The 23,662-nt window shown below is 40.6% G+C and overlaps 1 protein-coding gene across 1 annotated transcript in view; it reads left to right on the forward strand.

Moving 5' to 3' along the window:
* The window catches only part of INVS (inversin), a 249,338-nt gene that overhangs the window by 199,935 nt on the left and 25,741 nt on the right, over positions 1 to 23,662 (forward strand). The window contains exons 10-12 of the mRNA XM_043979547.1: positions 3,619 to 3,848; positions 6,164 to 6,270; positions 12,764 to 12,976. Coding sequence (XP_043835482.1) covers positions 3,619 to 3,848; positions 6,164 to 6,270; positions 12,764 to 12,976 — 550 coding nt within the window. The remainder of the gene's footprint in view (positions 1 to 3,618; positions 3,849 to 6,163; positions 6,271 to 12,763; positions 12,977 to 23,662) is intronic.

A 23,662-nucleotide genomic window follows, 5' to 3' on the forward strand; every position in this document is an offset into this window, starting at 1 on the left:
GCTAGGAAGATCAAATGAAATCTTTGCTACATGTGAAAATATCTTGAAATGGGACAATGCATATATATATATATATATACACACATATGTGTATAATACACTTGCATATATGTATGCATACACATATATACACACTATAATATATGCATGCATATATAAATACACATATATTATTATGCCATTTCAAGGTATTTTCACATGTATATGTGAAATGTGTATGTGTGTGTGTGGTATCAAGTATAAAGACAAAAATAAATTTGGAACATAATGCTTTGGGTGATATTGTATCAGTAAGTTCAGATAATTCATTGTACATGGGAGAGAAGCAAGATGGCATAGTTTGGAGTCACTAAGACCTGATTTCAAGCCTTATCTCTGATACTAGCTGAGTGACCACAGACAAGTAATTTAGCCTCTCTGTAAGTAGAGTCCCTCTCCACCAACACTAAGATTATCAATGCAGATGAAATGCCAATTTGCATTGGAGGAAGGGATTTCCATACCAGTAGTTCCCCACATTGACAGACTCTTAAGTCTAGCCACACTCCCCCTCCCCTAAATAAAAACAAAAACAAAGCCAGAGAATAATTGCTAGGATTTTTGCCCAACCTACTCTGTATCTATGGGAAGAGAATGTTCCTTTTGGGGGGAGGGGACGGGTGGAGAGAGGGAAAGGATGGAATCTGAACACATATGGGATACTTGGCTGTAACAACTTTTTTTTGACAGTTTACTCATCTGTAAAATGAAGAATTTGGACTAGATTCCTCTAAGATTCATCTTGGGAGCTTTAACACAACCAAAAAAAAAAATTCATATGTGAGCTTATAAACCCACAAGGCAAGATCCTTTCACTCTCCAGGTAGCCTCTGTCTCCTCCTGAGACCTGTACAGTCCTCAAAACTGGTGTTGGGTTCTTCCAACTTGCAAGGATTTCTGCATTCTTTCTGACACATAGTATTTCCCTGAGTGGGCTCCCTTGACCAGGGGAAGCAATTGTTATCAATGACAAGCCCCTCAAGACACAGTCCACATGACTCACTATGCAGTGAAAGATTAAGTCCAGGTTTCCTCTCCCACACCATTGTTCTGTTTCTCATTCTGCTCAGTTACATCTGTTATTTGACCCTAAAAACACCTTGACTGCTCCACTATTGCCTCACTTCCTTGTGATCCCTAGAACTACAATGTTCCCTGAAGCAGTCACAGAAACACTCTTGTCTCTGCTCAAAAGAACTGAATCTTAATCTTCATTCAAGTCCCCTCCTCTACCGATGCCTCCATCTCCAGCTGGGTTTTTAATCTCCAGCTAAATCCTAGGGCATAGTTCAGGTATACGACTAGCCACAGCATCAAGGTGTTCATCTCTTTGACAATTAATTCATTACCGAGATAACCAATCATTTATAAACCTCACCAGTGGACTTCATAAAAAAAAAAAATCATGGAAGCGTTACTGAGATCCTACTGATCACATTCTTTACAAAATACTTGGATTCTTGAAACCTCAGAATTGGAAAAGACTTCGGAAGCCATAATTCAACTTTTCACTCAGAATTTCTTCTCTTAGTATCGTTTACAACCTGTAACTTTTCCGACAACTCCCACAAGAGGGCTATTCAAAAACCGTTTTCACACAGCCTGTACTCCTTACCCAGAACTGAACGTTTCCAACAAAATGTAAACAAGATTTTAAAATAGAAATAGCATTTTCATCAGTGCCTCTAGCTGTCTTGTAAGCCTTTTGAGTTCTTTGTGAGAGTGGGGCTGTATTTTCATTCACTCATTTGTAGAGAATTTATTGAGCACATTCTGTGTTCAGACGGTTGACTTTCCATTGATACTTTAAGTGAGCATACATGGAAAGAAATCATTGTTTGATCGATCTTTTAGACAAACAAATGCTTAAATTCCTCAAAGTGTACAGCAGGAAGGTAAGCTGCTTGTTGCCAAACCTCTGAAAAACTGGGTAGGATGTTTTTTCATTTCCCTTTTCAACATATGTTTCAATGTCAGGGAGACAGGGGACAAGGGGAATAGAACAATAAAGGTAATTTTGTATTTCTTTGTATTTGTATTGCCAGTGCACATAGTAGGAGCTCAATAATTATTTATTGATTGATTCAATGTGGTTGACATCCAAGGCACCCTGGATATCATATAATAATATCTCAGTTGTAATAGGGATAGGAATAGGAACTGGACCAGTGATTTCATTGGTTTTGAGAACTCCCAGATGAGAAGACTCCTACAGAAATAGGTCAGCACCTTCACCAAAGCTTAGTCTTATAAAGTTCCCTAGGTCACTGAGATGTTCGATGATTTGCTCAAAGTCATACAGCCAGTGTGTATCATAAAGGACTTGAATCCAGGTATTCCTAATTCCAAGGCCAGTTCTGTCTACTTTTCCAAGGTGCCTAATAATAATAATTAATAATAATAAATAATTCCATTTATATAGTCCTTTTTTTTTTTTTTTTGGTGAGGCAATTGGGGTTAAGCGACTTGCCCAGGGTCACACAGCTAGCAAGTGTTAAGTGTCTGAGGCCAGATTTGAACTCAGGTCCTCCTGAATCCAGGGCTAGTGCTCTATCCACTGCGCCACCTAGCTGCCCCTATATAGTACTTTTAAGGTTTACAAGGAATTTTACATACATTATTCCATTCAATCTCAAAACAGCCTGTGAAGAAGGTGCTATTGTCTTCTTTTTATAGTCTAAACTCACTTGTGGGGCATTGTGCAATTGAGACCTTTATGTTTAGAGCTTTTCACCAAATGGCAGAGAGGTGTGTAGGCCTGACAGGGAATATAATTAAATTGGGGTTCTATCTCATGGTTGGCCTCTGAGACATAGATATATTTTAGATAGAAGAACTATGCAAATAAAAGGAGGGTCAGTGATTTTTGTCAGCATGAGAATCTCCTGGCGTGGCAACTCCTTCCAGCAGTAGAAATCACAACCTGTCTGTGACTCAGTCAGTAAGTCCTTGAGAGAAGTCTAAAGTACATACATACACATAAGTGACTTGCCCAGGATACAGGCTGGAACTTGAGTCTTTGGGACTCCAAGCTCATCAGATTATCCACTATACCTCACAGACTCTAGATTAAACATACTTTTTAGTCAAAGAAATAAGCTTGAAAACTGTTGTGTTTAGATGCGGTTATTTTATTCAGTATTGAGGACTAGGAATTCACCAAGTGAGTCTTCTAATGTTCTCTTTCACCCTTTTCTAATGACCCAAATAGTTTTCTGGGTTTGTTTTTTCTTTTTTCTTTTTTTGGGGGGTAGGTGGGCTAGGTGGAAGGGTTGGGTAGAACCTGTTATGTCATTGAAATTTCATATGTAATGTCATAAGGAATTTCTGGTGAAGAAACTTCCTGTACCAATATAGACTGGCATCTGTTCTATAACTTATGGTTTTAGGAAGTTGCCCAGGCCATTGAAATGCTAAGTGACTTGTCTAGGGTCACACAGATAGTAGGTGTCACAGATGGGACTTAAACTCACAGCCTTCTTACTCCAAGGCCTATACTCTCTATCCCCTACTCCACATTTCTTTTTTTTTTTCCTATTTATTAGATATTTTAAAAACCATTTGTTTTTCTCATTACAGGTGGAGCAAGGGTAGATCTAGTAGACCAAGATGGACATTCACTTCTTCACTGGGCAGCCCTGGGAGGAAATGCTGATGTTTGTCAAATATTGATTGAAAATAAAATCAATCCCAATGTGCAAGATTATGCAGGAAGAACCCCCTTGCAGTGTGCTGCCTATGGGGGCTATATCAACTGCATGGCCTTGCTCATGGAAAATAATGCAGACCCTAACATCCAAGACAAAGAGGTAGGGATTGGGTATTTTTTACTATAATACATTCAGTTTGTTTCATCATTCTTTTGTCTGAAGGCTGCTTCTACTTAGGAATTTTTAAAATTAAACAATTGAATGTTATATGTAATAATATAATTTGAATGATATATTTACAATGACATAGCATCATATGGTTATAAGATGCTATATTGTATAATATATTTGTTATTGTTGTTCAGTTGTTTCAGTCATGTCTAACTCTTTGTGACCCTATTTGGGGTTTTCTTGGCAAAGATGCTAGGGATGTTTGCCATTTCCTTGTTTAGTTCATTTTACAGATGGGGAAACTGAGGCAAACAGGACTTTGACTTGCCCAGAGTCACATAGCTGGGACATGTCTGAGGCCAAATGAGTCTTTCTGACTTCAGGCTTGGTGCTTTATCAACTGCACCACCTAGCTGCCCATTTGTTATATATACTATACATTAAAATTTTCAAGTCATGACATATCTTTTCTCTATTCATTCATTCATTCAACAAATATTTATTGAGCACCTGCTATGATCATACCAAGCTCACTGGGCACCATGGGGGGTGGAGGAAGGCCACAAAGATAACACAGCCCTTGCCCTCAAGGAGTTTCCAGTCTTGTCATAATCTCTGCTCTATACTAAACTTGAAGAGGAGCAAAGTTAATTATTAAACTGTAGCAACTGGACTATTAGTTCAAGCAGCACAGTGGTCATACAAAGAAAACATTTTCCTACTTGACAAAGCTTCAGAGACAGAGAAGTTGAAAGTCCAGGTTTTTATCAAAGTCCAATTAGAAATGAAGACAATTGGCTGTAGTAGAAGTCAGTGGGAGGAAAAATCTAACCACCTGTGTTAGACTTATATTTGACAAGAACTTTCAGAAACACATCAATTATGTCAAATGAGGGAATATACTTGGATGTGGTAAAATGAGTGTTTTGTTACTGTTTTTCAAATCACAGTGGAATTTGAGAGACAGTGTAGTGTAATAGAAAAAGCTGCCTCAAAGCCAGGAAGATCTGAATTCAAGTCTCACCTCAGACATAGTCTGGTTTTGTGACCTTGGACAAGTCAACTAACTTCTCGGTGCTCCAGGCAACTCTAAGACTGTATGAGTTGAAGAGAAGGTGCTGACCTATGTGGGTAGAGGGTGTTTGCTCGTTTGAACAGTTAGGTGGCTCAATGGATAGAGCACTGGGCTTAGAGTCAGGAAGATCTGAGTTCAAATCCAGCCTCAGACACTTAATATCTGTGTAACCCTGGGCAATTCATTTAACCTCTGTTTGGCTTAACAGCAGAAGGAAACAGTAAACCACTCCAAGTATTTCTGCCAAGAAAACCCGATGGACAGTATTAGCATGCTATGGTCCATGGACTCACAAAGAGTTAGACACAACCGAACAACAAATAACAAAGAAATTCAAGATTCAGTTCCCATCCCATCTCTGAATATCCCATGGGTGTTGGCTCCAACCAAGTAGTCACCTTGGGAAACTAGCCACGAAGGCAAATTTCAGAAGTCATATACAAAAATCAGTCTCATGTCTTTGTCGCATCACATTGTTGGGACCCCAGAAGTATTACCCAGCCTGATTACCTACGTACCCTTTTCTCCAAAATTGATTCTGAATATCTTTTAGATATTTAAATAAAATTGAAACTGACCCAAGGGTAAAGATTTGTCTTCATCAAAAATTTTTTAAAAGACTATCCCTCGGGCAGCTAGGTGGTGCAGTGGATAAAGCATTGGCCCTGGATTCAGGAGGACCCATATTCAAATCCGGCCTCAAACACTCAACATTTACTAGCTGTGTGACCCTGGGCATGTCACTTAACCCTCATTGCCCTGAAAAAAAAAAAAAGACTATCCCTCAGATAAGGTAATTCCCCAATCCTAGAATCAGGAAGACCTAAATTCAAATCCAGCCTCAGAGATTTACTAGATGTGTGATCCTGGACATGTCAGTTTCCTCAACTATGAAAGGGGGATAATAATAGCACCTACTTCCAAGGGTTGTTGTGAAGCTCAAGTAGGCTTCTAAAACTCTTAGCATTTGGTTCCTAACATATAGTAGATGCTTCCTTCCTTCCAATTGTATTAAAAGCTAGAGTTTAAAAGTTGTCTTTCTGAGATCTGGTTTCTTTTCTCCCTTTTCTTTCTCCACCTACCCTCACCCCCACTCCTAGGCATTTTTTTTGTTTAAATTGAATATACATGCAGTTATCTGTCCTTTTTTAGTTGGCATAACATGTTCTTTTAAAACCCGAAACACTCTCTTGCTTCAGAACCATTTGCTTTTTATTCTTGTTCACAGGGCAGAACAGCGCTACATTGGTCCTGTAACAATGGCTACCTTGATGCTATAAAATTGCTTCTCAGTTTTGCGGCTTTTCCCAATCAGATGGAAAACAATGAAGAAAGGTAAAGTGTTGGTGAAAACTCACCCGCCTGCTTAATACACACTCTTACTTCTAAATGGAAACAGACACCAAAAACATAAACATAGGTCTCCTTATTGTCGCAGAGAACTTAATGATACTAAAATCAACTGAAATGACACGGCAGAGTTGCCTACACCAGCAAATGAGAACCTCAGAATTGTTACCTCTTGTTCAGTCCAACCCTTTCGTTTTACAAATGAGGAAACAGAGGTCCAGAATGTTAATCAGCTCTTGAGTCAAGAGCAGCAAGGAGATGACAGTCAAGCTAAGGCCTGCAGAATGTAGCCCATGCAGGGTATGATGTACACATCAGAGGTGGGGGTTCTGTTGAGTATAGAAAGAGAGTATGTGGGGCTACTCTGAATCCAGGGAGCAAAAACGGAGGTCAAGGTTTGAGGTTCTTAGGTCAAAACTGAGGAAGAGGCATAATGTAGGCAGTGGTTAAATGGGTTAGCTGGCAATAAGAATAGTAAAGTTCAGGCTAAAATGGAGAGAAGTCCAAATCTTTTCTTCTTCCTTTTTTCTGTCTTACTCTCCAGGAGATAATTGTAAGCTTCTTTCCTAACCCTTCTTCCCATCTACAACTTCAGTTTGCCTGGAAATAAAATGCATGGAATTGGTTTAGTTGCACAGGGAAGACCAGGCAGACTACCCACATTCTCTTCCTCCCATAAGCTAATGGCTCTACACCCCACAGGGGTAGGTAAAAAAAAAAAGTCATTCATTAGGAAAGGAGAGAGTCTAGGAGGTCCAATACACAGCAATTATTTGAAACAGCAAATGAAAAATCGACTAATGCTTCAGGTTACCCATATAAAAGACACACAGAGAATCGATGTATCTCATTTGGATAATTAAGGCCACTGGGAAATAGTAGCTGACATTTATATAGCAGTTTCCTTACAAGATTTCTGTGAGCCAGGAAGTACAAGCAATAAATATGCCCATTGCACAGATGAGGACACTGAAGCTCAGAGAGCTTAGCAGGCTTTCTTATGGTCACACAGCTAATAAGTTTGAGAGCCAGTATTAGAGAACACAAGTCTTCTGACCCAACACTCTCTCCATTATAGCTTGCTTTCTTCTCCTAGAAGAGTTTTGACCAGAAGTGAAACTCTCTTGGTCTAGTGATGCCCAGGAATCTCAGACTGAACAAGTAAATGAGAAAATGATAGGGCTTTTTCTCTTTGGAGACAATGAAGAAGGGAAAGGGAATGAACCAGGAATAATAAAAACTGTAACCATAAAAATAATAACAATTTAACATTTATAAAAAAAAAAGACTTAAGCTTTATCTACAAAGTTCTTTCTTCCCAACAACCATACAAAGTAGGTAACATTTATGATACCCATTTTATAGAGGAAGAAACTGATGCTTGAAAATGTTAAATAACTTGCCCATGGTCACACAGTGTCAGAGAAAGGGCATAGTTGAGGTACCAACTTACATTTCTGAATCTTTAAACCTTTCCTGTGTCATCTGCTAGCCTTTGCCGGCCATCTGCAGCTTCCACAAAACTCCCCCCAAATTCCCATTTAATTTCTTATGCCAACCCAAGATATGATATATCAAAACCTTGATGGGAAAAGTTGCGATGTGGGAGAGGAGCAATAGCAGGAAATAAGTTTGCAAAGGGGAGCCTGGACATCATATGCAAACCGTCCCAAAGATCAAAGAAGCATAATTTACCAATTGTATTATTACATATTAACCAATATTCACATCCTGGTAATATGTGTTGAATTAGAGGAAGCCACATAGGCGCTGCCATCAGAGCCATTTGGACCTATGATTTGTAAATCTCAAACAAATTCCAGGCTTACGGTAAAGACCAGCAGATCACCAAAAGGAACTGATAATTTTGAGATGGTGTGGACATGTTAACTTTAAAGTTTTACTGACAACTTTGAGATGACTTGGATGTGTTAATGAACTAACCCCAAGATGGCACAGATAAGAGTTAGTCTATTCCTCCAAAAAACTCTAAAAATGAGACCTCAAACCACTGCCCCTCCCCATAGCATTCTTCCATCTCCGTGGGGTCCATGCTGACACTTGTCTCCGTGATTTTTGTTCTGTTTGACCTCATACAGTCTGTGGGGTTTTTTTGGTTTGTTTGTTTTTGGTTTTGTTTTTGTGAGGCAATTGGGGTTAAGTGAGTTGCCTAGGGCCACACAGCTAGTAATTGTTAAGTGTCTGAGGCTAGATTTGAACTCAGGTCCTCCTGACTCCAGGGCCGGTGCTCTATCCACTGCGCCACCTAGCTGCCCCCTAGTCTGTGGTTTTTTAAGTGTGATTCCAGCCCTGTCTCCTTCTGCTGTTGTGGTCTTTCCTGGCAAATACCCAAAGGACTAGGCGTGCCTTCACCCATTTCATGACTTCATAAATTATCAATTCAAGATGGAATCAGACTGAATCTATCTTTACTTTTGCAACCCTACGCGCTACATTTCTTTCATCTCTAAGGCTACAATTTCTAGAGAGATGTTTTCCCCCGCCTCGGACTCACAGCTCACAGGTTTTATTCATTTCCTCCACACTACAGATAGATGGTACAATGGATAACATACTGAGCCTGAAGTCAGGAAGACTCATCTTCCTGAATTCAAATCTGGCCTCAGATACTTCCTAGCTGTGTGACCCTGGGTATGTCACTTAACCCTGTTTGCCTGAGTTTCTTACTAGATGTGTGACCCTGGGCAAGTCACTTAATTCAAATCTTACCTCTGACAGAGTTGAGCCCTGAAGCAAAGGGGCAGCTAGGTGGCATAGTGAATAAGCACTGGCCCTGAGTTCAAATCTCACCTCAGATGCTTACTAGCTGTGTGACCACTGGCAAGTCACTTAACCCTGATTGCCTCAAACATCCAGGCTATCTCCAAGTTTTCCTGATGTCTATCTTGCCACTGGGTCCATGTGGCTCTGGAGGAGAGAGTGAGGTTGGTGACTTTGCACAGCCCTCCCTCACTTAAATCCATTTCACTGCAAGTCATGACATCACCCTGATGTCATCTAGAATGAAGGACAAACAACAATGGCAACAACCACCTCATCTCTAAAATGAGCTAGAGAAAGGAGATGGCCAAGAAAACCCCAAATGGGGTCATGAAAGGACTGAACAACAACATCATACACGTGCTTTAGTCAGTCATGGCATATTAGAGCTGGAAGTAACAATCTGCTTTCACGAATGAGGAAACTTGACCCCCAGAGAAAAAGGGACTTTTCCAAGGGCAGGCGGTTCTGACCAAAAGACCATATGAATCCAAGCAATTTACCACCCTCTTCCTCCCTCCCCCATCATAGGAAACATGCCTCAATTGAAAGGAAATTTCCCAAGAAGAAGGGAGAAAAATGCTCTTGCAAACCTATAGTTATGAAGTTGAAATGGCCATGTCCCGGGCCCATTTAATGTTCCATTGGGTACATCCCAAGATGTGTGGCTTTCAGTACTCTGGCTTTGCTTTTGATTCTTCCTGACATTTCAGTTTAGGCACTCTTATCATCCCATCCACCAATCCCTATGTGGCAAGTCCAATTGTGTCTCTTCTTCTCATCTCTATCTGCTTTGCATCCTTCCTGGTTACCATCAAGTAGGTCTTAATTTTACCTTCTCATGCATTGACACTAACCATTTCGCTTGATGGACCATGTAGGCGTCATTTTTGTCTACTGCTGCTGGCTTTCAGTCAATAAATGCCTGACAGCCACACTCTGATACCAGCGGTAATATTCACTGTGCTTGAACGTTGCTGAATGGAATTTGGGATGAAGACAGTCTCCATGACGATAATCACAGTGTGGTCAATTGCTGAATGCACTTCAATTCTATCTTACTTCCCTACTGGGCTTCTTTGTTCTGTAGTATTAGAATGAACCCTGAACTTCTGATCTTCTTGGTTCTGTTTGCCATAGAATGAAATGACTGGTATTATGTAGGTAGAGGCAAAATTTGGCCAAGGTAAGCCCTATAATGAGAAGTAACATAAACCAGATTATAATAACCATACCTATACACTGAACGAGTTATTCCAAACTTTAAAGCCTAAAATTGTACTATAACTTTTGGAACATGGGGAATTAAATTTGCATTATTTGTTATTCAATCATTTTCAGTCATGCTATAAACCCATTTGGGGTTTTCTTGGCAAAGATACTGCAGTGGTTTGCCATTTCCTTCTCCAGCTCATTTTACAGATGAAAAAACTAAGGCAAACAGAGTTAAGTGACTTGCCCAGGGTCATATAGCTACTAAGTGTGTGATGCCAGATTTGAACTCAGGAATCTTCCTGACTCCAGACCTGGTGTTCTATCCACTGTACCATTCAGCTGCCCCACATTTACATCATACAAATTAAAATAAAATCATTGAAAAGTTGATCTCATTTCTTCTTTCGGTATTTTTTTTTTTTTTGGTTTGGTCCAGATCTGTGATATATTGATATGAAGAACTCCTTGAGTTAGCAATTCTCTTTAACTATGTCAGCAATTTACAGTCTTAGAGAATTGCCCAGATGTCTAATAAATTAAGTGATCTATCCAAGGGAGACACGGTTAGTATGTGTCAGAGGCAGAGCTAGAACCTAAGTCTTACTGGCTTTAGGACTCACCTGTTATCCTATACATATGATAGTAAGATCATAGAATTTAGAGCTGGAAGGGATGATAGAGGCTATTGAGTATAAACCTCCTGATTTTACAAATAAAGAAACTGAGACTAGAAGAGGGGAAGTGATTTGTTCAGAGTCACATAGCTAGTAAGTGTCTGAGGCAGAATTTGAACTTGGATCTTCCTCATTCTTTTATCCACTGAGCTGCTTAGCTGCTTCCATACTGTTATGTGGATTTTTATTTACATGCTTGCTTTTAAATGCAGTTCATTTCTCACATAAAACTAATAGTAAACAACTCTAAGAAACAAATGGGAAGTAGTAGTACTACTAGTGGTAGTAGGGGTGGTAGTAGTAGTAGTTGACATTTAGATAGTGCTTTAGGGTTTGTCAAATACTTTACATATTTTATATCTCATTTGATCCTCCCAACTCTATGAGATGTTTTACAAACCAAAAAACTGAGGAAGGGAAAGGTTAAACAACTTGTCCAGGGTCCCAAAGCTGGTAAATGTCTAGGGCAGGATTTGAAATTTGGTCTGACTCCAAGGTCGATATTTGTGATGATAATAATGAGGAGGAAGAGGAGGAGGAAGATAAAATGCATCATGACAGGAAAATGTTTGGTTGGAGTTTTTTCCTGTATTTATGTCCTAGATAATGAAAAATGTAGTCTGAGATAAATAATGCCTCATGCCAAGGGAACCCAGGATTCAAAGGGTTAACTAGAGCCTAAAGAATTGATTGAGACTTTATTCTCTTTCATGCCCATAAGGAAGGGTTAAATAAGAGGGTAACTTTCCCAGGAGAAATAAGGAGGGATTTGAGACAAGGTCAGACAGGGTTAACTGAAGATTATACCAACATCTATGTAAAAATAGCTATCTCATTCTTTCATACCTTTTGATGTTTGATATTGCTTTCCATATTAATTCCTCAGCAAATAAAAATTTAACCATTAAATTGGCTCAGTCTAATTAAAGGAAGATGGGTTTTTATCTATTCCTATGTCAATATAGCATAGGAAAATCTGAGCAAAAAAGGAACATCCCAGAAGCCAAGAAAGAACCGGTAGCAGAGCAAACAGAGAGTGTCATCCAAATAGCCATGGTCCTGTCAAAGAATGAAGCACACTTTACAGAAGGTGTCCTGGAGATCAGCTCTGAGAGAGTCAGGTTCACTTCTTGACATGAAAAGTTGTAAGTTAGATCCATAGAGAGCAACAAGCAAGGGACTCATTCAATCAAGCAAGCCACCTGCTTCAAGACACTTTTGTCTGACATTCAGTGCTCTCTACAATCTAGTTCTTAGATTAAGAATGCTGTCAAGGGGCAGTTGGTGGTGGTGGATAGAGTACTGGTCCTGGAATCAGGAGGACCTGAGTTCAAATGTGGCCTCAGACACTTGACACTTACTAGCTGTGTGACCCTGGGCAAGTCACTTAACCCCAACTGCCTCACCAAAAAAAGAAAGGAAGGAAGGAAGGCAGGCAGGCAGGCGGGCTGGCTGGCTGGCTCAAAACAGGAGCTAAGAATCTGGGAATTCCTAGGACAGGATGTGTATATTTTTGCAATATGAGCATAGTGGGTAGGCAGAGAGTTCCATTGATGGTGACAGCTAGATCCCTATTAGTGGGAATAATGAATCTCCAGAAGTAGTATCATTATTCAAATTTGAACTGTACATTTCCAATGGGCTGGAACCAATGACCATATTATATATAATTATAACTTGGAATAGCACGAATTTGAACACACTCAAGTACTTCAAGGGATTCCTCATTCTCACTAATCTCAACTATTAACCCAAATATAGCTTAAATGGCATTGTTCCCATGATTGACTATGATTTTCTTGTTTTAGGTACACACCTCTTGATTATGCTTTGCTTGGGGAGCACCACGAAGTCATTCAGTTCATGTTGGAACACGGGGCTCTGTCAATAGCGGCTATTCAAGACATTGCTGCTTTCAAAATCCAGGCTGTCTACAAAGGGTACAAGGTCAGGAAGGCGTTTCAGGACCGAAAAAATCTCCTAATGAGGCACGAGCAACTGAGAAAGGATGCTGCCGCCAAGTAAGTCTGATCCTGGGAGTGTAGCCATGAGTCCTCTCCCTTTGGAGGGGGTTGCTGTCTAAGGGGGCCCCCGCCCTAGGACTCCAAAAAAAAACGGAGGTGAGATGGGGGAGAGTCCCATGAGAGTTAGAGGCTAACCTTTCTTTTCTCTCTTCTTCCTCCCAAAAGGGGAGAGAGAAGCCAGGCAGGGAAATGCTAGAATGAACAATAGGCTGAACCAAAGGAAACTAGGCAAACATGGACTGGGAAGAATTAGGAGAAGTGGCCTGAGCAGGTCTAGTGGCAAAAATGGAGTTGACGCCGTAGCAACCTTAAGGTCAAAATTCCCTTGGAGGGGATCTAACAATTCTTTTGAACAACTTAACAATACTTTCCCAAAGGGGAAAGTAACAATCCATACCTGAACAAGAACACCCTCTAAACAGTCATAACCATTTGTCATCCAGGCTTCACTTGAATACATATAATGAGGAAGAGGAATTTGCCGCCCAATGAGTCAGCCCATTCTACTTTTGCCCAACTGGGTTAGGAAATTCTTCCTTATAACAATTTTCTTTTTCTTTTTCTTTTATTGGCAGGGCAATGAGGGTTAAGTGACTTGCTCAGGGTCACACAGCTAGTGTCAAATGTCTGAAGTCAAATTTGAACTCAGGTCCTCCTGAAGCCAGGGCTGGTGCTTTATCCACTGCACCACCTAGCTGCCCTCTTCTTTCTTATATCTAACCTAAATCTGCTTCTCAAATACTTCCACCTTTTTGTTTCTAGTTTTGCCCCTTTAGGGCTGAGTAAAACAAACCTCAACCCTATTCCACATATACCTTCAGCTCCCCCTCGAAATCTTTTCTTCTCCAAGCTCAACATCCTCGGTTCTTTCAAATGACCTAAACGTAGCACAGTTATCCTTCTCTGGACACCCCAAATCTAGTCAATCTCTTTTTCAAAACGTGTTGCCCAGAACTGAACACTCTAGATGTCTGTGATCCTGACTTTGTTTTTCTACAATTTTTCAAAGATCTCTGACAATATCTCATTCTGGGCACTTTTATTTCTGTTAACAGAGTCTACTTTTGTACTGGTTGTCTTGGTTGCCATGTTATGTAGGTAACTCCTATCTCAATACATTAAAAAGACTAGATGTTTTTAAGTTTAATTGGCATTATTAACATTTCCCCTTCACTTTCTAAAGCCTAGAAAATCAACCAAATTATCTCAATAGGATTTTTACTGCCCACTAAAATGCCCAGGTGCTTTTTTATATGCAAACTATTTTCTAACTGGGCACTTTATTTTTTTAAAGCATGTATAGGATTTTACATTTATTCTCATTAAGTTTTATCTTATATTCAACTCACTGGAATCATGGATGCGTATTATGCAGCACACTTTCACATTTATTGTCTCATTTGAACTTCACAGTCTTATGAGTTAGATGTGGTAAGGTTTATTACTCCCATTTTAGAGATGAAAAAACTGAGGCGCGGGTTGGTTAGGGAATCAGCCAAAGGTCACATAGGGCTCCAACATGAATCTTCTGATCCCAGTCTGGTGTTCTCTCCACTCTGGTGCTGGGCCCCAAGCGGCTCTGTGCCCCACCAGGCTTATTAGGGACAGAATCATCACTAACACCCAGAGGTGAGATTGGCACAATGAATTCCCAAAACCAAGAATGGGGAAATTGGAGACAGAGAAGGATTAAGAAGAGGTTTAGAATGTAAAAATACTTCACCAAGTTTAGTGTTTTATAGCTTCCTCCTTTGTCCTTATTAAAGAAATTATATGCTCCTTCTGAGATTGATTAGGAACCTCTAGTTACGTTTCTGGACCTTTTAGATGCAAAGCATACTATGAAGTCTAAAAGTATTTTTCAAAGGTCATTTTTCTCACCTGTACCAACACCAGCACCTTAAATTGCTAAAGCTGAAAATAACTTGACATCCTTTTGTCTCAGTAAGTTCTTTTGCATCCATTGTTTTAGCCAAACTGCTAGGTGGTACAATAGATGGAGTGCTAGGCCTGGAGTCAGGAAGACTTGCATTCAAATCCAGCCTTGGACTCTTAGTAGGGACTCTGTCTAAATCCTTTAACCTCTGTCTGCCTCAGTTTCTTCAAACTCATCATAACCAGATAATAACAGCACCTACCTCCCAGGGTTGTGAGGATCTAATGAGCTAATATTTATAAAGTTCTAAACACAATGCCTGGCACGTAGTAGGCACTTAAGAAATATTTGTTTCCCTCCTTCCTTCTTTGAGTTATATTGGCCATGAACATGAATTCAATGGGAATAATTATTAAGTACGTACTATGTGTCAGACACTATGTGAGGCCTTAGGAGACAAACAAAAAAATGAGAATAGCCTTTCCCTTAAGGAGGTTACACTAGAACAAAGAGAAAGGATATGTCCACAGGTAAGTACATATTTTATATTTGCTTGCTATAGATTTGGTCACTTTTGGTGTTTGTATAGCCTAGCTAATAATTGGGGGGAATCAGGAAGGCTTCGTGTAAGACATAGGACTCAAAGGAGACCTTGAACATCTTGGGATCAGAAGAGGTGGAGGTGACGTTAAAAATAGACAAATTACTTTTATTTGGGGTTGGGAGGATTACGATAACATTCCAAATCTCCAGAATTATCTACTCGCTGATGCCCTTTCTTGTTCTCTCCACTGATCCATGGGACATGAATGTGCCATCTTTTAAACTCAGCCCAACTTCAACCTCCTCAACTAAGTTTTCCCTGACCACCCTGAATAGCACACTCCACTGAGCTCCTGTAGCCAGGGGTGTGCTGGAAGGAGTCAGCTTTATCTCCAGAGTCAATGGTTAAATTTTCAGTTTGAGCATTTACACCTCAGAACTCCACAGGTACTGCAAATTGGGGTTTGGTTGATTTTCTAGGCTTTAGAAAGTGATGGGGAAATGTTAATGATACCAATTAAACTTAAAAACTTTTTTTTTTTTTTTTTGCAGGGCAGTGAGGGTTAAGTGACTTGACCAGGGTCACACAGCTAGTAAGTGTCAAGTGTCTGAGGCCAGGTTTGTACTCAGGTCCTCCTGAATCCAGGACTGATGCTTATCCACTGCGCCACCTAGCCACCCCCAAACATTTTGTTTTAAGAGAGCCATTTATTAAACATTTACCAGCCTATTCCTGGCTATAGCAGGAATGTTCTCCTCATTTAGTGTTTACTTCCTTGAATTTCTAACACAGTCCCTTGTACAGAATAGGTGTTTGGTAAGTGTCTGTTGATGAGGTGGATTTTCTTTTTCAGATGTATATGTCATCTTATTTAATGCCAACCAGACTGAACTGGCCTCTAACTTGTAGATGGCCAGAGTGGAACAGAATAGGCTAGAGACAGGAGAGTCAGAAATCAAACAGAAGTTTAATTCAAAGGGAGCGAAACAGCTTGCAAGCAAGGAGGGAAATTAGACGCATCCTGGGGCCCTGTCCATAGTGGAGGGGAGCTGATACAGTGTGGGGAGATCCCAAAACCAATACCAATAGCTTCGCAGTGACCTGTAGCCCTGATGATAAGGGGTAACAGCAACAATGTGAGAAGTTTGATTCATAGCAGGGCTCTGTGACCAGAACTTGTCCAAGCTTGTCTGGTGCTGGTCAAAGCAATACAATAAATTATATGATTTTGCCAGAGGATGAGTGCAAAGGATTGTTGTTATGCCAAGCTCAGGGCACAGCTTGCTTGCTGGGCCTTAGCTCTGGAAAACAGGGTGTCTCCTTATATCTTGACAGTACAATGTAAATTCCTTTAGGGCAGGGATTATGTTTTATACTGTCTTATATCCCCCATAACACCTTGGCTGTCCTGACCCATTGTCTGTGTGCCCCATAGCTCAGACTTACCCATCAGCTGCCTGACCTGTGACCTGCCTGCCTCTCCAGACTTTGAGATATTGGAGCACAGTAACATGTATTTATAAATACCGAAGTGTGAAACTTGGAATTGATTAAGCATCTAACTAGAACCAGCTCTTATGAAATATTTTTCTTTGGTGTCTGTCACCTTTTTCTTTAAATAATGTAGTAAGATTTAAAGCAGAGCTTTAAATCTGTAAAGGACCTTTGTTCAGTCATGTCCAACTCTTCACGACCCTGTATGGGGTTTTCTTGTCAAAGATACTGGAGTGATTTGCCATTTTCTTTTCCAATGGATTAAGGCAAACCGAGGTTAAGTGACTTGCCTAGGGTCACGCAGCTAGTAAATGTCTGAAGTAGGATTTGAACTTTGGTCTCCTGCAGACCCACTGGATTCATCTACTGAGCCATCTACCTGCCTCCAAGGACCATAGAAGTCTTCCCTTCCAACTTCTTCGTTTTATACAAGAGGAAATAAAGACCGGAAAGGTTAAATAAGATCTAGGAATGCATCTCAGTTCTGTCTTTCTCTTCTGCTTGCTTCTTTCTTCTATAAAAGTAGAATCAATATAGGTAGAAACTGAAAGAGACAAGATTTAAACCCAGGTCCTCTTACTTCCAATCCAGCATTCTGTCTTTACATGCTACTTCCCAATCTGTTTGTGCCTTCTCCCTTAGGTATATAATGTTCATCCTCCCATAAGGAAGAAAAGTGATCTGGTTCAATTAAATACAACAAGTATTTATTAAGTGCTTAGGCTTTGGGGGACACAGAGACCAAAGCCCAAACGAGTCCCTGCCCGCAAGCAGCTAACTTTCTCCTGGGGAAAACAATACCTACTTGGAGAAATAAACACAAAAGAGATTCCAAGTAAATATAGAATCATTTGGAGCACTAGGAGAGAAGTAACAACTGGGAGGATCAGGAAAGATCTTTTGAATAAGGATGGCACTTGAGCTGATCCTCAAATTGAAGTAGGACGTGGAGTTGAGAAGAGAAGGTGCTCTAGACATGGGGTACAATCTCTGCAAAGGGGCAGCTAGGTGGCGCAGTGGATAGAGCACCGGCCCTGAATTCAGGAGGTCCTGAGTTCAAATCTGGCCTCAGACACTTGACACTTTCGAGCTGTGTGACCCCAGGCAAGTCACTTAACCCCAATTGCCTCACCAAAACCAAAACAAAACAAAACAAAAAATAAAATAAAAGCCACTCTCCGCAAAGGCATGGAGGCAGAATGTTGTATATAGCGGTAAAAAGCATTCTGATGGAAATGTAGAGAAAGTACAGGAATGTAGAGAAAGTGAAATCTGTCTGGAAAGGTAGTTTAGAGTCGGATTGTGAAGGGTTTTAAATGTCAAGCAGAGGAGTTCATTTTTACCAGCAGTAACAGGAATCCAGACCTTGACGTGGTCTGACCTGTGCTTTAGGAATATCAGTTTACCACCTGGGTTGAGGATGTATTAGAAGAGAGAGACTGGAGGTAGCAGGGAGTCAAGTACAGAAGTCCAAATGAGAAGGGAGGCCTGCCTGAACTAGGGTGGGGCCCGTGTGAGTGGAAAAAAGGCAATGGATACAAGAGATACAAAGGTAAAATTGACAAGGCTTGGCTTCTTATTGGTTTTGTAGGGAGTGGAGCAGAGGGAAGGATAAAAGACTACTCTGAGACTGGGAAGTGAGATAGCATTGGGAGGGAGGGTTGGGGTAAAGATAATGTTTCAGTTTGGACATGTTGCATTTGAGTTGCCTGTGGAATGTCCAGGGGCATATTTCAGGAACTAGCTGGAGATGTAATAATAGAATTTAGGAGAAATATTAGGGATGGATAAATAGATTTGGAAGTCATTAGCATAGAAAATCTTAACTGAAACTATAGGAACTCATGACCTCACTAAGGTAGTGTATAGAGGGAAGAGAGGATAGGCCAGTACAGAGCCCTGGGGGGGATACTCACAAGGAGTAGTTGCAAGATAATGATGATCCTGGGGGGGGGGGGGCAGCTAGGTGGCACGGTGGATAAAGCACCGACTCTGGATTCAGGAGGACCTGAATTCAAATCCAGCCTCAGACACAACAGTTACTAGCTGTATGACCCTTGGCAAGTCACTTAACCCTCATTGCCCCACCAAAAAAAAATAATGATGATGATCTAGAAAAGAATTGTGAAGCTGTTTATCCTGTAATGGAAAATAGTTTATTATGTTATTTTCCCAGAAACATTTGCATTTTAAAAGAGTATCTCAGAGGGAAGTCCCCCCCAATCAAAAATATTCTTAATATTGGATTATAGGCACTTAATAGTGAAGGGTTTTGGACCATTGGAGCCTTTCTGATGCCTCTCAAGTCACATGTAGACAACCATTTATTAAATACTTACTGTTTGTTAGGCACTGTGCCAAGTGCTGATAGATCCTACCCTCAGGAAGCTTATATTCTATTTATATTCTATTTGTGGGGGAGTAGTAGAGACAATACATACACAAAAGTTTTATACATACACATATGTAAGTATGTATAGATATACACACACACATACACAGAATAAGTATGGGGGGGTGGGGCAATACCAGCTGGAGGAATCAAGAAAGGCCCCATGTAGGACATGGCTCTTGAAATGAACTTTAAAGGAAACTAGGGATTGTAAGAGGCCATGGTGAGGGAGGATCATATTTCAGAGGGAGAGGGAATATTATATATGGGGAACAGAAAGTAGGCCAGTTTGGCTACGGTATAGACTGTGTGAAGGGAAGTAATGCGTAATAAGTCTGGGAAGGTCAGCTGGAACCAGATTACCAAAGAGAGGAATCTCTTTCATCCTAGAGATAACAGGGAGTTTTTGGATTAGGTAAGTGATACGGCTGAACTTGTTGCTTTAGGACTATTACCTTTAGCAGTAATGTGGAGGATAAATTGGCTGGGGGAGAGACAGGGAGAGCAGTTTGGAGGCTACTGCAATAATCCATGTGAGAGGAGATGAGAGGATGAAATAGATAGAACATGGCAGAGGGGCTATTAGAAATCACATAATTCAACCTTCTGTCCTAAGTAGGAATCCTTTCTAAACTATGGCAGGTGGTCATCCTTCTTCTGCACACATTCAATGACAGTTCATCTCTTTTATTTATTCATCAATTCATTCACTCATTTATTTATTTTTCATTCATAATCTATCTATCTATCTATTAATTTATTATTTTTTTTTTTTTAGTGAGGCAGTTGGGGTTAAGTGACTTGCCCAGGGTCACACAGCTAGTAAGTGTTAAATGTCTGAGGCCGGATTTGAACTCAGGTACTCCTGACTCCAGGGCCGGTGCTCTATCCACTGCGCCACCTAGCTGCACCCCATTTCTTTTTTTTTTTTTAATTATAATTTGTTTTTATTTTTACCATTAGTTTGTTAAAACATTTTGAGTTTCAAATTCTCTCCCTCTCTCCAGCCCCTCCCACACTAATTGAGAAGGCAAGCAATATGATATCAATTATACATGCAAAGTCATGTAAAACATATTTACGTATTAGCCATGTTGAAAAAAAAGCAAGAAAAAGAAAGTTTTAAAAGTATGCTTCAGTGTCCTCAGAGTTCATCACTTCTCTTTCTGGAGGTAGATAGCACTTTTCATCGTGAGTCTTTTGAAATTGCCTTGGATCATTGTCTTGATTAGAGTAGCTAAAGTGTGAGGACCAATTTTTAATTGGAGAGTGTTAGCTAAGCGGCTAGCCACAATATTGGGGCAAGGAAGGAGACAGACAGCCTCACTCAAAACAGAGCCGGATTTATTTAATAAGAACAAACTTTAAAAAAACATAAACAGGAATCAGTAGGATTAAGGGAAAGGAAATAAAATGGGGAAAGGGAAATTATACAACCAGAACAACACCACCGCCCAGGAATCAGCTGAGAACACACAGCAGCATCTTTTCACCTTCCAGCTTCAAGCTAGAATGGCAGAAAAACTCCCCTCTTCCCAGCAAACCTCAGGCTGGCCACACACAGCCCCCAGCCAATTGGCTGGCCGTTCTGAGAGTCACATGACTGCCCTCAAAGGGCTTCCAATCATTATCATTTTGCCAGGCCCATGTAGGCGTCGGTGAGTGGTGATGATGTGAGGTGCCAGCGCCATGGCAATGGCTACAACCAGTGGATGGAGCACCGTGCCCATTTGCGGAGCCCCAGAGGCCAGTGTGCCCAAGGAGGTTTTTTTTTTAATTCTAGCCAAAAGATGGGGTCATAAAAACCTCAAATAACAATTAATTCTTTACATAAGTCATTCACAGTTGATCATTGTACAATCTTGCTGTTTACTATATACAATGTTCTCCTGGTTCTGCTCTCTTCACTTTTGCATCAGTTCATATAAGTCTTCCCAAGTTTTTCTGAAACCATCCTGCTCAACATTTCTTTTTTGTTTGTTTTTGGGTTTTTGTGAGGCAATTGGGGTGAAGTGACTTGCCCAGGGTCACACAGCTAGTAAGTGTTAAGTGTCTGAGGCCAGATTTGAACTCAGGTCCTCTTGAATCCAGGGCTGATGCTCTATCCACTGTGCCACCTAGCTACCCCTGCTCAACATTTCTTACAGCACAATAGTATTCGGTCACAATCATATGTCACAACTTCTTCAGCCATTCCCCAATTGATGGGCATCACCTTATTTCCAATTCTTTGCTACCACAGAAAGAACCACTACAAATATTTTCATACATATAGATCCTTTTCCTTTTTATTTGATCTCCTTGGGATATAGACCTAGCTGTACTATTGCTGGGTCAAAGGGGAAATGCACAGTATTATAGCCCTTTGGGTTCCAAATTGCAATCCAAAATTGTTGGATCAGTTCACAACTACTCCAACAATGCATTAGTGTCCTAACTTTTCCAAATGCTCTCCAGCTTTTGTCATTTTCCTTTTCTGTCATGTTACACCAATCCGATAGGTGTGAGGTGGTACCTCAGCAACTCATTTCATATCAAGAATCACCTTAAAATGAGTTCAAGAAGAATAAAAGGACATTGTTAGGACCACCATGTTTGTTTTCTGTGTCCCTTTTTATATGGCCTAGTCCCTATCTTCATAGCCACCAGAAATGCAATTGGAGAACAGGAGGGTATAATAATGAAAAAAAAAATCACAATTGCTAAGTGATGGCTGTTCACCAGAGTATATAAAACAGGATTCGAGGATGCCCAGAGTGCACAGGTGGCCTAGAACTTGACTAGGGCTCTGAGTAGCCTATCCTCAGTGAAATCTAAGGCACCTGGGGACAGGGCATTCTGGGAAATATGCCTGGCCAGCAAAACATCATCCCCCAAGTCCTGAGTTCTCTTGGCAATGCCTGCTATAAAATATTTGCAACATAAATACTAAGTAATGAGGCAGCTAGGTGGCACAGTGGATAAAGCACCGGCCCTGGATTCAGGAAGACCTAAGTTCAAATCCGGCCTCAGACACTTGAAACTTACTAGCTGTGTGACCCTGGGAAAGTCACAACCCCCATTGCCCCGCAAAAAAAAAATAATAATAATAACAAAAATAAATAAATAAAAATACTAAATAATTGTGGGTGGAGTAGGGAACTAGCATTATGGGGACATAAGGGATGGCATCACTTAGGAGGAAAACAACAGAGAAAAAGAGGGGGCTATGGTATCAAACCAGATACCAGGGAATTGCTTTGAAAACTTCATCTCACTTCTGAGCTAACATCCCTTTTAGAGTTACCGGTACCTATCTCTGAAGCCTCTGAAATCCCTCCTAAAGAAAAAAGTACTCAAGCATGCTAAAGAACTTCACTTCTCAGATACTGGCTGAAGTCACTTTCTCTTCACGAGGTCATGGAAGCACTGAGGGATGTGGTTGTTCTGTAACTGAGTCAGACCAATAATGGGACTACTGATTAGTGAAGCAAAGCTTATAGGAACCTTGCAAGGAAGCAGCCATGCCTTCTTGGGTTTCGCAGTCTAAAAGGGAACATGGAAAATGATCTGACATGTACTCTCAATCAAAGGAGAGATTTCTAATGTACAATCCCTATTCTCATAGTCAAAGGCCCAAGAGGGGTGAAAAGCTCCCCAGAAAGACTCTGTTACAAGTGATTCCAGGGGCAGCTAGGTGGCACCGTGGATAAAACACTTGCCTGGAATTCAGGAGGACCTGAGTTCAAACCCGGCCTCAGACACTTGACACTAGCTGTGTAACCCTGGGCAAATCACTTAACTCTCATTGCCCCAGAAAACAAAAACAAAAAAACCCCAAAAAACAAAAATAAGTGATTCCAAAGAAGAAGGAATGGGTCTGAAGAGGTCAGTGAGCTGAGCAGTGTCAGGAATAGCATTGACTTGTCATTATCCATATTAAAATGGCAAACACAAAGGAGTTTGAATTTTTTCTTAAATATGGAGATCTTTTTTTACAAGAAAGGGTACTGCCATGGAGTCCCTGAATGTCCTGTTCTCCTATGAGCCAAGTGGGCTAACTGGAGGCTTAGATGTAGATAGTCTAATATAGATTTTTTTAGTGTTAATTCCATACCACTATTAAAGTAAAGCTCTAATTATACATTCAGTAACTGTCTCATTGCTCCCTCCATGATTATCCCATTTACTTCTATTCAGCTGGGAGGAATCAAAAAGAAAAACTTCATCAGGAGAATAATCCCCTTCTCCATCCCTATCCCTAACCCCAGGCCATGATCAACAGAGAAATCATTTGATTAACATGAGTAACATACATGAGCAGCTGTTGCCTTTGACATACTCATCTACAAGTGACAAGGTCTAGCCTCATTCTGGGCTGATTGTCCATTGACTGTC

Source organism: Dromiciops gliroides, chromosome 1 (genome assembly GCF_019393635.1).
Source record: "Dromiciops gliroides isolate mDroGli1 chromosome 1, mDroGli1.pri, whole genome shotgun sequence".
In the NCBI taxonomy this organism is placed as follows: Eukaryota; Metazoa; Chordata; class Mammalia; order Microbiotheria; family Microbiotheriidae; genus Dromiciops; species Dromiciops gliroides.